This window comes from Daucus carota, chromosome 6 (assembly GCF_001625215.2).
Source record: "Daucus carota subsp. sativus chromosome 6, DH1 v3.0, whole genome shotgun sequence".
NCBI classification, from domain to species: Eukaryota; Viridiplantae; Streptophyta; class Magnoliopsida; order Apiales; family Apiaceae; genus Daucus; species Daucus carota.
Window position 1 is genome coordinate 23,826,686 of NC_030386.2, and position 14,937 is coordinate 23,841,622.

The window sequence follows — 14,937 nt, forward strand, 5'->3', positions numbered from 1 at the left end:
ACAGAATTCACATTGCTGCTCTTAACGGATAACAAAGCACTCATCTCTATAGTTTGTGAACTAGCCAAAGCATTTTGACGCTCAATCTGTTGCAACATATGATACACTCTATTGACAGGAGGTAAAGGATCCATACTTAGGATGTTAATTTTCGCCTGATCATAAGAGCTATTCAAGCCAGCAATGAACTGAATCAACTGTTTTAATTGAGCAGCCTCTTTCAGTTTCTTAACAAAGCCACAAGAACACTTAAGGATTATACCACAAGTACACTCAGGTAAAGGATCTAAAACATGTAACTGATCCCATACTTTCTTAAGCTTGTTATAATACTCAACAATTGAATCATCATTCTGAATAATTTTCATCAAATTCTTATGAATATCATACAATTGAGGAGCATTAGACTGTCCATACCTCTCCTTGATCTCAAGCCATAAATCGCGAGCAGAAGGAGTGAAAACGAAGCTTTCAGAGATTGAAACATCAATTGAGTTAATCAACCACACCGTTACTATGTAATCATTTCGGATCCACTTCTGGAGATCATCAGAATCATCAGCAGGACGAATCAGAGTTCCATTAACAAATCCGAGCTTGTTCTTAGCTCCAAGCGCTGAAGTCACACTATGACTCCAGGTCACATAATTGTTGCCATTGAAAATCACAGTTCCTAACCGAGCATTCGAATTATCGTTCGTAGACAAAAAATACGGATCATTGCAACTAATCGCCGTATTCGAACCGAGAGGAACCGAAGAAGATTCAGAATGAACCATAACGAACTCTAATCAACGAAACACAAACGATTGAATCTGATATTGATGCAAACTCAATCGAGACAGAGAAACAAAAGCTAATTACAACGAAAAGAAACGAAACAAAGCTTAAGCGAGGAATAATGGCGGAAACAATACTCGTCGCTCTGATACCATATGAAGATTATAAGAGAATATGTTGAGAGAAGAAAACTCTTGTATTCAATCAAAATGTATTTACAAACTTGAATAGAAATCTAGGCCTATCTTGCTTTATATACAAACCACTACTCTGTAACTAACTCTAACAACCACTTAATATGGCTATTTACAAAAACACCCTAACACATATTTACATATTTTGACAAAAATACTATTCATGTTTTAAATTGAAAGGAAGCAATAAAAGTAAAATAGATGAGATCTGAGATGTAACAACATTAAAACCATGGAAACAACTAAGCAGGCAAACAACAAAGACAAAGATAAATTAATGTAGGAGTAAATTATAGTAACAGATTAGTTTAAAAGCTAGTTCAGTACAAGAGTGAAAGAGGACTAATTGCCGGTGTAAATATGGATGTGAAGAGCAAGAACGAAGATGGCGTAAAGAACGAAGAAGATGAGGGTGTGAACAGCTATGGATTTGCCGTTGGTCTTCATGCTCCCGAATTCTAATTGTTTGCTGTTCCCGGGGAACTGAAACAGAAGTCCTGGTTGAAGCAGGATGAAGAGCACCACTCCGATCAACACTGGCCCCCAATCTGCCATTTCAACGATCTTTTAAGTTGGTGGTTTTGTTTTTGTGTTTCAAGAAGAGGATTAAAGTTTTGGTATGGGAAGAAATTAAACAGAAAAGAAAAGTATAATGGGGTGAAGAGGGATCAGGGATGGGATAGTGAGATTAGTGTGGGTGGCTAGGATATGGACACCAGAGATTTTTGGAACATTTTGGATGCCTCAACTTGCTACACAGTACACACTTCCCCCACTAGTATTGGATCATCTAATTTGTGTACCTATTAATTTAAAATTCAAAGAGAATTTGTCAAGTTTTTTTATACAAATTTTATTGAATATATCAAAAAAATTTAATGAAATTGGAGTGTAACTGATAAATAATCGATATTTTTTTAAAAAATCTAATCAAAAATTTCTAATAAATGGAGAAATTTTAGAATACTGACTCGTCCAATAAAAACTCATGTTTTTTTTTCTAATAATTAACTTTTTTAACCACGAAAATACTAATTTTTTTGAGATTTAAAAATATGAATTTTCATAATAGTGTCTTTAATGGTTTAATGGTGTTATACAAAATAATAGTGGAAAAGCAAGATGAATAACTGGTTATATATGTGTATATTTGACGAATTATGAAATACATAAAAAAACAATAGTTTAACGAAATTACAAATACAATGGGCGACACAACACGTGATCACATGAAACAGAGGTAGGGAACACAACCATGTGTTGATAAGTGTTTTTTATTAGGGAGTTTGTATTATATAAAGCCAAATAATTATATATCATAATCAAATATAAGTTCACGTAGGTAAGTTATAAAATTATCTTAGTTAAGTCATACAATTCAGGTTTTTCAAATAATTATCTATATAAATAATTTCTATTAACATTAAAGGGTCCATAGCAAAGATATATATTTTCAAATTCACAACTATTTTCTTCATCAGGATAATGATTTATAAACAAATTACCTAATTGTGAACTCCTTTTTCCTGGGTCATTGCGTTGTCTAGTCACTTTGCGTTTTAAATGGAGGAAAATATGGAGTTTTTGCAGCTAGTTCCGGGAAAAGATATACCGTGTTCCCTCCTAATGTGAATTATTTCTAAACTTTTGAACCTGATTGGAAGGAAAAATTAGGGCAAACTTACTGATCCAAAAATTCAAATTTACGATTCTCTCTTATAGCATCTGATCCAAATTTGATCACCTACTTTATTATAAAATAATATTTTTTTTATTTTTATATCTTTCGTTTATCGGATTTAAAATTAATTTGTGATTATTAATATTTAATTAGTAATAGTTTATAATTAATATTTAATAAAATTAATACATTAGTAAAAACTTACAACACTAGAAAAGAAAATTTCATTGAAATTAAAAAAAGATTACATTACAAGCATAAAATATAAAGTATATACGATGCATAAAATAAAATTACAATGTTGAAAAATGATTAAAAAATAGTATGATAAATATAAATTTTGATTTAATTGAACAGATTAATTCTATTACCTCCGATATAATCAAAATATCGTCCATAGCTATTCATAGCTGAATATGAATGTGATTTAAGTTCACTAACTGAATTGAAGATCGATCGATTCGAAGTGTCGAATCGAGAAGTTGAGATAATTCCGGTCGATAAAAGTGTTCAAGTACATAGTTTTGTTTGATAATATTAGCAATTAAGTATATAATTTAAATTAAACACATGTTAAATTAATTTAATTAAGTAATTAAATATAATATAAGTATTTAATAGTGATTAAATATGAAATTTAAGATTATATAGTTTAATATAAATTTATGTAATATAATATAAAAAAATAATTTGGATCAAGATTTGGATGACGCTGCTGCAGTTGTTAAGAAATTTGGATCAGTTAGTGATTCAAACTTGGATTTTTGGATCACAACGGTTTGAGATGGCCCCAATATTTTCATGTCTATACATGTCATTTTAGTCCCTACGTATGATGTATAACATTTCAATTTCTTTCATTCCAACAACTTAAATATTTTTTCAAATAAGAAAAGAAATAAGAAATATATTATTAATACTATATGTTATAAAATTGAAATACTAGTTTACTCCTCCCTCCTTTCCATTCATTTCTATATATTTTTCTTCCACAGCTCATCACACACTTTAATGCTTTATAAGATATAGTTCTATAATTTATTTTTAAATTTTTTTTAAAACAAAACTTAATATAATTGTCAAAATTTTATTTAAAAAATTTCAAAAATTGAATTATAAAACTATGATTTATCACATCCCACTCTCTCAATGTATACAATTGAGTGGGAAGGAGCTATTCGGGAGTAGTAAACGTGACATAAGATAAATTACTAAGGATATTTGATGGCATTCTTTTTTTGTAATTTTGATTGTACATGTAATATTTTCATATTAGATTTTCCACATCTAAATAAAATATTATATAATTAATCTTAGATCGTAAAATAAATTATGTATTCAAAGTATTTGTTGAAAATAGATAAAATAGATATTTGAATAATGTAAAACATATTACCAGTACTGTACTGAATTATTTATTTAGAAAGGGCAAATAATTGGGCTACAAAAGCATGACAATCATACACAACCAATTGATCTCAATGCCAATTATAAAGGTGATAGAGCCCCCAGCTACCTAACTCAACTCTCCTCCTTCAATGTTTTACATCAAATAATCACTGAGACTATGCGATTACTTTAATCACCACATTTTAAGCTAGCAGCTCCTAGTTATATAACCTTGTCCTGCTGTCCTAATTATAGAATAACCCAATCAAAGCAGTGCCAACAAAAAGACTCTGAAAAAATTAAAAGCTGAGATTAATTATTCTCCTTTATGCACATATTCTTATTCTGTTTCCAGTTGCTACTCTGGGTGGTCTTGTAGTCAAATTATTCGTTGGCATCCAAAGCCACTTTGTCACACTTTAAAATTTTAATTTCTACAGGATTCTTGAAGGGGCAAGTAATACAGAAAGCTAGTTGGAATGAAAGATTGGGCTGCACCACTTATAGCATCAGCTCTGTTTGCACTTCTGGCACCAGGGCTCTTGTTTCAGCTGCCTGGAAAACATAAGCCGTTCGAGTTCATGAACATGAAGACCACGATAGCATCGATGTTTTTGCACACTGTGCTCTATGGTTTGCTGCTTATTCTGTTTCTTGTTGTGCTCGACATCCATCTCCTTGCGTGATGTATGATTCCGAATTGTGAGTGTTGATTTTATATGTGATATGCCTGTGTTATTCAATCTCAATTTTTATTCCGTTCAGTAATCTCAGATTCGGATGCTGTTGTGATTTGTGTTGAGCTTTAAGTATCCGGATTCTAGTATGTACATGTTATGATCACACTACTGGCAAGCTTTAGTTAGAATTGCTGCATGAATCTCAGATTTTTGAAGTGCTTTGAGAAGATTTTTGAAGTGCTTTGAGGATTAAAATCTTCCTATAAACTTCAAGAAATTCATTACTAGCTTTGGTTTTACCTTTTTTTGTTATTACAAATAAAATTTTACAGGTTAGGAATAGTGACAAAGTGAATTCTTGATTGGTTATGGGTAGAAAACGGATTTTGTCTTGCCACCTTTTCTTTGGTACTAAAAAATTGTCAAGCCGGTCTCTAAATCATGAACTGGACAAATTTCATTAAGAAAGATTAATTAATATGAGCGTTTTAAGGCGTTAATTATACTTTAAGGAATCACATGCGTCTGTGGTTTGCCGTTGAGAAGATATCTTGTTTAGGCTAAAGCATGTTACTCAACAATTTTTTAAATATCGGAAGAGGCGGTAAATAAATAATTCAGAACATGGTGATTTGATCCATCAATCACTCAGGTAACAAGCAGACATCATAAACTTCATACTTCTAGAGTACACAAGTCATAACACCAAAACAAGCAGAACAATTTGAACAACTAGAAGTCAGGCTTAACAGACAAATATCAACCTATGTACATGTGGATTCCGATGGCTAGCAAGAAGATACAAATGAGACCAAAATATATGAGGGAATGAACTAATATCGATACGCCACTGGTCTGAAAGTTCCCGAACTCCACGTACTTGTTCTTGCCAGGTATCTGAATCAGCAGACCCGGAGTCAATAGTATGAACAAAACAACTCCAATAAAAATAGGCCCCCAATCCGACATTTTCCTTCTCTTCTCTCCACTCCTCTGTATTATGTTTCTACGAGTATCTGGATTCGGAATCATGGGATTTTATAACACAGGATGAGTCCTTGTTGGAGCATGACTCAGAGAAGCAAGGGATATTACAAGGAAACCGAAAAAAAGCAACAAAGTATCATGCCACTAACTACACTTTCTTCACGCAAGTAATCTTTCTGTGATTGCTTTGCATTAGTTGTTAGCAGATAATACAGGGACAGTAGTGGCTTGAGCTTTATGATGCAAAAGTTTGGAAAAGCAATTACAAAATGCTTGCCTTGTGTGGCTTGTTAGCTTCAGTTTTCTCCAAGTGCTCAGATTTACTTTAGCTGCCACCACTTTCTCTTCCTTGATCTGTAAAGAGTTCCATCCCTGTTACACAACTCGAATACATTTCACATTACATCAAGTGCGACAATAAGACAATGTACATATATCCAGGATGATCTTACCAGGCATATAATGGAATTCACACTGAATACCCACATATATTCACAACTCATGTCAAATTGTCAATTATACCTTAACCTCATCAGGAACAAGCAGTGTTCTAAAAGTCCCTACGCGGTCCAGTCGGGTTGCCTTTGAAAAACTAATCAGTAAATCGGGGATCAAATATATTTAAATTTTATTTAATTTTAATATTAAAAGTAAATTTTATGTAAGTAAAAATAATATACCCTCATTTTAGTATCAAATACAATAGGTAAATACCCCATTTCATATATTAGCTTCATTTTTTATCAAAAACTTATTATTTTTTACAATTTTACCCTTAATTTGACCTTTTTTAGTTTTCGATTGATTAATCCCGATTTTTCTAACCGATTAATCCCGATTTTTACCGCCCAAACAGTTTTTTGCCATTTTCTAAAAAAATCGTATAATTTTCTGTCAAGCCCCGATTTAAGACGTTTCGCCTCCGCTTAGTATCTGGACGCTGATTATACAGCCACCTAGACCGATTTTTAAAATACTTTTACAATACTGCTAAGAATAGATCAAATCGATCTTTAATCTAATCAGCTTTTAATGGCCGCGCCAGGCTAGATGGAGCTTTAACCACAACTATAGAATCCCTTCAAGGCCCAAGATCAAAATTGGGCCATGTTTGGTCCAGCCGTGCTTTTTCCGAACCGGACCGAGCCAAATTTTTGAGCCCAGATCTATCTTACACCTGGGTTTGCAATAAGAATGAAGAAATCCCAGCCTAATGTTGTGTACTGGGGAAAACATACCCTACCGAGGCAAGTAGAGGACGGGGCACATGATTGAGAGCCAGTTTAGGATGGCTGGCCTGTGGCCTCTGAGGGCCTAAATGGCTAAAGTCCAATTACATGCACGAAAAACATATGGATCATACAAGTACAGAACACACGACACAGACGTCAGACGGGGCGAATTTCATTTGTCAAGAGTCGAGGGGCGTTGGCTAAACTTAAAATAAAGTGTTTTTTTCTTAAAATAAAGAAGTGAAGTAAAAATGTGAAGCAGGTTAAGTAGAAATGAGAAGCAAATTAACACTTATAAGTGATTAAAGTGTTTGAGAAATAAGTAGAATTCGTGAAATAAAAGCTAACAATCCTAGCTTTTTATAAGTGTTTTTTGACTTTTTAAACAAACGATACAAATAAATATTTTTAACTTATAAATTTAGAAACTGGGCTTAATAGTCCAGCCAAACACCCCCGTAAAATATATGGCAAGGGGATGTTGATCCATTTACAACCATGAATGTTTGCACGTATCGATCAGACATGTATTCTTATCTCCTCTCGCCTCTATCTCCCAGCTGTCTTTCATGATTATCCTAATCATCTTCGAGTTTTTCCATTTTTTCTTTCTCCTTTTTTTAATAATAAAATTCGTTCCAAATCTGCTGAGGAAGGAGTCAAAAGATTTGGATCTACAAGTACAACCTACCGAAACAAGTTGGTACCAGTGTACACCGTCCAAATATTTTGAATACATCTTTTACTCGCAGGTCCCCGTCAGACAAAAATATTAAACGTGATTAATTCTCAAATATAAATATATAGCATATTCCTCGTCAACATCAAGAATATGCATATTCCACAATGTGATGCTCCAACCCTAGAAAACCTTAACTAAAAGATGTCATATTAAAAATAAAAAAATATAATCAACATCTCGAAAAATCAGTACTCCAATCATATTATGGATAATTAAATTTGTCGAAACTCGACAGATCTGTATGTTTGGAGATGATAATATATGTGTCTAAATATACTTTTCTCAAAATATATTTGAATATGATATATGTTCCGTCTCGTTTTATATTTCATCTTGACCAAAACTATAATTAGGAAACTGGTAATTTATATCCTTTCATGGTAAATTAACGTTCTCTTTTAAATACTAAAAACCCATCAATCAATATACTTGTATAAAGGAGAAGCGAGTGGCGTGTAGGTGGCGCCTCTCACATCGCTCCGTTCTATTTTTCTAATTTTCTGGCGTGTAGGTGGCGCCTCTCACATCGTTCCGTTCTATTTTTCTAATTTTCTGAAATTTTTGGATGAAAAATATCAAAAAATAGAACTATCTTTTTTAGTTTCGGATATATTATAAGCAAGTTTTATCATACCTTTTTTAGTTTCGGATATATTAGAAGCAAGTTTTAGCATCTGATTTTGTTTCATATTATTTATGGAATATATTAGCTTGAAAGTTTTAATCTGATTTTGTTTCTGTGTAAAGGAAAAGCGAGGGGCGTGTAGGTGGCGCCTCTCACATCGCTCCGTTCTATTTTTTTCAATTTTTTGGAATTTTCGGATGGAAATTATCAAAAATTAAAATTACTTTTTAGTTTCAGATATATTAGAAGCAAGTTTCGGAATCTAATTTTGTTTCCGATTATTTATGGAATATAGTAGCTTGAAAGTTTTAATCTGATTTTGTTTTAGATTATTTAATTATGATAAAGAGTGGCACACAAGTCTCTCTGCACCTATAAATACCCCGATAAGTTGTAGAGTTTTGAATCATCTAAACACAACCTCCTCTCTCTCGATACCACAACCCTTCCTCTCTGTGGTGATAGTTCTCTTGCTCGATTTATAACTCGGTGATGTCGTTCTTCTGCAACGATAAGTGAATGCTGTTTATACGGTATTAAAAAAATAAAAGTTGTTGCAAGTAAAAGTAGTTATAGACCGCTATGTGGGAGTCGACAAATCTAAACATAGGAGAAGAATATAGTCTTCACATGATATTAATGGATGATAACAATAAATTAACTATTAGTGATGTATTTTTGTTGGTTATTCTTTTATATTTGTTTTGTTCATCGGACATGTTTGTTGTTGTTAATTTTTATAGGATTTACTTTGTATACAGGAAAATATTATTCATGCATTATCTGTTTGCTCCGTTCAAGCAACTTTTAAGTAAAGGTTGTTTATACGGTATTAAAAAATAAAGGTTGTTACAAGCAAGAGTAGTTATACACCGCTATCCTGCGGATTTAAGTTATATGTTTTTGTGCACAATCAATCCAAAAATATTGGAGGAAGGTGACAATATAAGAACATGATTACTTTAAAAATAGAAATTTATTCTTATTTTTTTACCATGAATTATAGTCCAAATTTGCAATTTTATATATTAGTATTGGTATTACATCAAGATTTTATAATATAAAATTTATTTTATCCTACAAATATTAATTTTGAATCAGTTATATATTTTTTATAGACAATTATATAATTATTGCATTCTACAAATATTAATATTGAATTATTATTATAATTTTTATAGGCCGCCGCAACGCGCGGTTTCTCAACTAGTTATTGAGTAAATGCAAAATATCTCTGATACTAAAATATTTTTAGAATAACATGTCCCATAAAGATAAATCTGATACATAATCATTTTATATTTGTTATATTGGAGAGACCTCACAAGATTTCACAATATTTACTATTAGTATAATAATTTAGCTAATTATTTTAAATCAGTATTATGGTTTTTTGCAAATCAATATTATTGTTAATTTTAACTAAGAATCATATCATACGCTTGAATTTGCATCGAAAGATGGCGGTTATGGGTTTCTACGTTAAAAAAAATAAAATAGATTAAATTTGTAATGGATCATTGTTCTATGCTGCAGTTAAATTCGGAAGTGTGTACAGTTTTTTTTTTTTTTGAACAACGGAAGTGTGTACAGTTAAAAAACAGTGATGTGACATAAATATAATAGTAGAATAATGACTCGCAATGAAAAGTCATCCACGAGCAAAAACATCAAACAACACTCATCAATATCATCCAGCTACTCTTCTCCATCTACTTGAACTTGAACTTGAACTATCCAGCTCAACTCTGCCACACTTTTTTATTTTACTCCCCCAAGATCTCCAAGCCTCCATTTTTCATATCCAAAGCTGACTGAAAAATGGGTCAGTTCAATGACAAATTTATTGAGTTTTTCAACAACAGATGGCTGGTTTTTGTGGCTGCAATGTGGATACAATCTTGTGCTGGAATCGGGTATTTATTTGGGAGTATATCTCCAGCCATCAAGAGTTCTTTGAATTATAATCAGAAGCAAGTTGCTAGATTAGGTGTGGCTAAAGATCTTGGTGACAGTGTTGGGTTTTTAGCTGGGAGCTTGTGTGAGATTTTGCCCATGTGGGCTGCTCTTCTTGTGGGTGCTGCTCAGAATTTTATTGGATATGGTTTGGTTTGGCTTGTTGTTACTGGAAGAGCTCCTGTTTTGCCTTTGTGGGCTGTAAGTATTTTTACTAAGACTATCTGTTGTCAGCCCTTTTGGATTCTTGATCATTAATGCTTGTTTTGTCTTCTTTTTGTTCTTCTATTGGTTATATATGGGTTGATTTTTTTCAAAATTTATGTTTTTGGATTCTTTTATACACTACTTGATATTGGTTCAGTTGGAGTTGTTTTGAAAAACCACAAGTTTCATTCTTGTTAAGATCTTAAAGTGGCTGATGCAGTCTGCACAAGTTAGTGTTGGAAACTACTTTGGAAGTGCACAAGTTTGAACATTTAGGATTAGATACAACTTTGGATTCTAAAATTTTGGAATTTTATATGTATTAGAATGGAACTAGAGTCACCTGCAAGTGAAGGTATAATAATATTCTTCTTGTTGATTAAACGTAGGTTCGTTACATATGATGATTCTATCTTTGGAAGTCATAAGTACTCAGATGCATTTATTCTGATTTCAACACTTCTCTAGTCTGCAAACTGTTCACATCTTAAGCTTCCGTTTGCATTAGTTGTTTCCTTTCAAAGGTTAAGATTTGTAAACTTAAGTGTCCAACCAAGTACTTTTGGTTTGGATTCCAGCTTTAGAATATTTGCTTTGTTCTCATATGCAGGCTAATAGCCTAATATGCACATGGCCCTTCCTGCAGATCTACAGTTTCTCATTAATTTAAGAACTAGTTGGTGTATATTGCATAGAATATACATTATTCATCAATTTCATGCCCTGATTATATTTGTAAGCATCCAAAGATTTTGTTGATAATCTATGAAAATGTAAACCCCAGTGCATATATAAAAGGTAAGAAATTCACTTAAAGTTGAGTTTAACTCCCTTTTATCCGATTCATTCATTTGGAAATGGAATTATTGAAGTGTCACCAAAAGTTACTAACTAATATTGGACATATTGATGCACTTGAAGGTTTGTCAGTGATTCTTCCGGTGTCTCATCATATTTTAAATTCTTCAGATCACTTCTCATGTTGGTCCTCTCAGAAGAATAAAAGGAAGATCAATGCATGACTAAAAAGTACTGTTAGGAAGAAGTCACTTTCAATGCAATCTAGCAAAAAAAAAAAAGACTCTACCTTCATAGTTTGCTATTTACAGCTACTGAATCTTCTGTTGACACTGGATGAGGCAAGTTCTTGAACCAAGCTCACTCCTCCGCTTACATGTGCTTAGTTTGGGAATAAGAGAATAAGCACTTGGATTTCAAGTACATAAAACACACAAGTACATAGCGTAAGAGAAATTTTTGTAGTACAAAGTTAATTATGTGATACACACTTCGATCTCAGTATGATGTATTTTTGGAGTTGGGTATTGATTAGTAGTTCTTCTTTAGCAATAATTTTGTCGTTTTGATAAGATTGGAACAATACAAAGAGTATTAGGATGTCATGCACAAATCGGGAAATGGTCTAAATTTTTATTTAGCAAAAAGTAAAAGCATACAAGTTTCTTGTGTTTGAAATATTCCCCCATGTTATGAATGCCACTTGTTATCTAAGCACATTGATTTCGGGCTATAGGAAATAGCAATTATCAGCCAGCAGTCATACTGATTATATAAGGATGTTAATTAGAAATGCTACATATGTATTGTTGTCATATTATACGGGGTTCTTGCAATCAAAATATAAAAAATTTCCATATTATTTATGTGCATAAAATGAAAAGAAAAAATAAAAAACACCAAAAAATGCCTGCACTGTTCAGTGGGCTCTCTGTTCTTCTATTTCGAGGGAAAAATAAAGTCTTTTTAGAATGTTGACATATACTATTAGTTAGAAGTATGATGGATGTTTTCATGCAGATGTGTCTTCTTATTTTTATTGGAACAAATGGCGAGACCTACTTCAACACAGCAGCACTAGTCTCGTGTGTGCAAAACTTCCCCAAAAGCCGTGGTCCTGTAGTGGGTATATTAAAGGGATTTGCTGGGTTGAGTGGTGCTATACTGTCTCAGGTTTACGTTTTAATCAACTCCCCTGACAGTGCATCACTTATATTTATGGTGGCAGTTGGGCCGGCAATGGTGGTTATTTCTCTTATGTTCATAGTCCGGCCTGTAGGAGGTCACAGACAAGTCCGATCGTCGGATGGTGCAAGTTCTTCATTTATCTACTGTGTATGCCTTATCTTGGCTGCTTATTTGATGGGGGTCATGCTTGTAGAAGATCTAATTGATTTGAACCACAATGTGATCGTGATTTTCACAATAATTCTGTTCATTATTATAATTGTTCCAATTGTGATCCCTATATGGCTACTGTTTACCCAAGAGCCAGAAGATCAAGCACATGAGGCTCTTTTAGCTGAGACAAGGACAGAAGAACCCGTCATAACTGGACATGATGCTAATGAAATTATATTTAGTGAGGTCGAAGATGAGAAGCCTAGGGGAGTAGATTTGCTTCCCGCTACAGAGAGGCAAAAAAGAATTGCTCAGCTACAATCGAAATTAGCTCAAGCAGCTGCAGAAGGTGCAGTGAGGGTCAAGAGCAGAAGGGGTCCACATAGAGGGGAAGACTTCACTTTGATGCAGGCTTTGATCAAGGCAGACTTTTGGCTTATTTTTTTCTCACTGTTACTTGGATCAGGATCAGGGTTGACTGTGATTGATAATTTGGGGCAAATGAGCCAGTCCATTGGTTATAATAACACACATATTTTTGTTTCATTGATAAGTATTTGGAACTTTCTAGGTCGTGTTGGTGGAGGATACTTTTCAGAAATAATTGTCAAGTAAGATATATCTTAATACTTATTCCTTCTAGATGTTCAATTATGTTTGATGCTTCATGTTTGTCTCTTTATTCCCCTTTTCTAATGCAACCATAATGTTTTTGAGCAGGGATTATGCTTATCCAAGACATTTGGCCATGGCTGTTGCTCAATTTATAATGGCGTTTGGTCACTTATTCATGGCCATGGGCTGGCCTGGGGAGATGTATGTTGGTACACTTTTAATTGGGCTTGGCTATGGAGCTCACTGGGCAATTGTCCCAGCTGCTGCCTCGGAGTTATTTGGTTTAAAAAAGTTCGGGGCATTGTATAATTTTCTTACTCTTGCAAACCCTGCTGGTACTCTAATCCTGTCAAGTCTACTTGCAAGCAGTATATATGACAGTGAAGCAGCAAAGCAAGCCCAACAGTTTCCAATCACTTCTGGTGATGATGAACCACCGCGGTGTTATGGTGTTGTCTGCTTCAGCTTGACTTTGTACATAATGTCTGCCCTATGCATTGTTGCAGTTATTCTAAGCCTGACTCTTGTCTACCGAACTAGGGTGGTCTATGCCCATCTGTATGGAAAATCTCGCACTTGAGTGGCTGAAAGAGAAACAAATGGAGTTCATGCATTTATAAGAATTTTAGTTGTATACTTTGTGGAAGTTTCAAGAGCTAGCTCCTTGTCAGAAATTATAGATGCTACTACTCCAGAAGGCTATCAGATAGCGAGAACCTAAAAACTCTTGGCATTGTTTTCAGCCGTCAGCGGGCTATGTTGGGCCAGGTGAAGTAAGATTTTCTCTTCAATCTGCTGTTTTCTTTCTCGTGGTCTTGCTGAAGTAAGATGGTCTGTTTTGTCTTCTGTTCTTATGTTCCAATTAGCAGGGGTGTCAATCTCAGGCCGTATTCTCAAAGGCTCGATATCTTGTCATTCTAAAACTGGCTCAAGTTTGATACAAAAAATTATATGGCTTGAAAGAATAAACATTTTGATAGTCGGAGTAATTTTCTGGTCTTCCGAATCAGTTGAATCCGTTTCTGTCATAGTTTGTTACTATTATATTTGTTATTGTGTTGATTATGAGTTTGGTTCGAGTCCTGTTTGTCGAGTGTAGGACATGTTCTTTGATTTTTTTTTTTAAAAGTTTTGTATTGTTGTTTGATCATTCAAGATTCAAGATGTACCACCGGATCACGAATGAATAGAAGAGCATAAATATTTGCTTCCTACCTTCCTCTCATTTGAGACTGGTAGTAACATGTGTCTTGCAAGTTATTTTATTGCAACATTACAAGAGGTTGCTGCCCCGAGGGTGCCCTCAGCTAACACAGTTAACATCCCAAGGTTAAAGGACTATAGTAAATTAGGGTTTTTTTTTTAAATGTAGAGAGTTGGGTCTTATATATACAAAACTTTCATCAATATTTTATATTGTATGTTGTTATAACCTGGGAAGTACAATCCATGAAAGTTATAATATTGTTTTTTTAAGATTTTTTTTTTAAAATATCCAAGTTACAAATATTATTGTTAAAAATACGGTGCAACTTCATTGGCAATCTGGGACCATTTCGTATACCTCCTGTGAACATAACTCCCAATTCAGCAGGTATGCTTTAGACGATGCAAACAACTATAAATGTAGTCTGCAGAACTTTGCCTCGTCTCGTCTGGCAAGCTTCTGAAGACTTTTCATATTTCATTGCCTTGGCAGCAGCTATAAAA

The 14,937-nt window shown here is 33.5% G+C and overlaps 4 protein-coding genes across 5 annotated transcripts; 2 read left to right on the forward strand and 2 right to left on the reverse strand.

Moving 5' to 3' along the window:
* Nucleotides 1-1,183: 1,183 nt before the first annotated feature.
* Nucleotides 1,184-1,750, reverse strand: LOC108224754 (uncharacterized). The gene has a single exon (XM_017399475.2). It carries the CDS (start codon nucleotides 1,527-1,529, stop codon nucleotides 1,317-1,319), a length of 213 nt encoding a protein of 70 aa, XP_017254964.1. The 5' UTR covers nucleotides 1,530-1,750; the 3' UTR covers nucleotides 1,184-1,316.
* A 2,404-nt stretch (nucleotides 1,751-4,154) lies between these two features.
* Nucleotides 4,155-4,838, forward strand: LOC108224755 (uncharacterized). The gene has a single exon (XM_017399476.2). The coding sequence runs from the start codon at nucleotides 4,524-4,526 to the stop codon at nucleotides 4,728-4,730; it is 207 nt and encodes a 68-aa protein (XP_017254965.1). The 5' UTR covers nucleotides 4,155-4,523; the 3' UTR covers nucleotides 4,731-4,838.
* Nucleotides 4,839-5,424: 586 nt separating this feature from the next.
* On the reverse strand, nucleotides 5,425-5,833 carry LOC108203659 (uncharacterized). Its single transcript, XM_017372663.2, has one exon. The coding sequence runs from the start codon at nucleotides 5,754-5,756 to the stop codon at nucleotides 5,484-5,486; it is 273 nt and encodes a 90-aa protein (XP_017228152.1). The 5' UTR covers nucleotides 5,757-5,833; the 3' UTR covers nucleotides 5,425-5,483.
* A 4,129-nt stretch (nucleotides 5,834-9,962) lies between these two features.
* LOC108228015 (protein NUCLEAR FUSION DEFECTIVE 4) lies at nucleotides 9,963-14,471 on the forward strand. Of its 2 annotated transcripts, XM_017403470.2 has the most exons (4): nucleotides 10,329-10,467; nucleotides 11,443-11,612; nucleotides 12,292-13,223; nucleotides 13,333-14,471. In XM_017403470.2, the coding sequence occupies exons 2-4, from the start codon at nucleotides 11,529-11,531 to the stop codon at nucleotides 13,805-13,807; spliced, it is 1,491 nt and encodes a 496-aa protein (XP_017258959.1). In that variant the 5' UTR covers nucleotides 10,329-10,467; nucleotides 11,443-11,528; the 3' UTR covers nucleotides 13,808-14,471. The 2 variants fall into 2 exon arrangements, with proteins under 2 accessions (XP_017258958.1, XP_017258959.1); XM_017403469.1 differs by lacking the exon at nucleotides 11,443-11,612 and having other exon boundaries at nucleotides 9,963-10,467.
* The last annotated feature ends 466 nt before the right edge of the window (nucleotides 14,472-14,937 follow it).

Excerpts from the sequence above, each read along its gene's own strand:
- LOC108224754 (XM_017399475.2), bottom strand. The coding sequence starts at position 1,529 with ATGGCAGATTGGGGGCCAGTGTTGATCGGAGTGGTGCTCTTCATCCTG.
- LOC108224755 (XM_017399476.2), top strand. The coding sequence starts at position 4,524 with ATGAAAGATTGGGCTGCACCACTTATAGCATCAGCTCTGTTTGCACTT.
- LOC108203659 (XM_017372663.2), bottom strand. The coding sequence starts at position 5,756 with ATGATTCCGAATCCAGATACTCGTAGAAACATAATACAGAGGAGTGGA.
- LOC108228015 (XM_017403469.1), top strand. The coding sequence starts at position 10,132 with ATGGGTCAGTTCAATGACAAATTTATTGAGTTTTTCAACAACAGATGG. Across the intron at positions 10,468-12,291 it reads CTGTTTTGCCTTTGTGGGCT|ATGTGTCTTCTTATTTTTAT; the intron begins GTAAGTATTTTT and ends GTTTTCATGCAG. Across the intron at positions 13,224-13,332 it reads TTTTCAGAAATAATTGTCAA|GGATTATGCTTATCCAAGAC; the intron begins GTAAGATATATC and ends GTTTTTGAGCAG.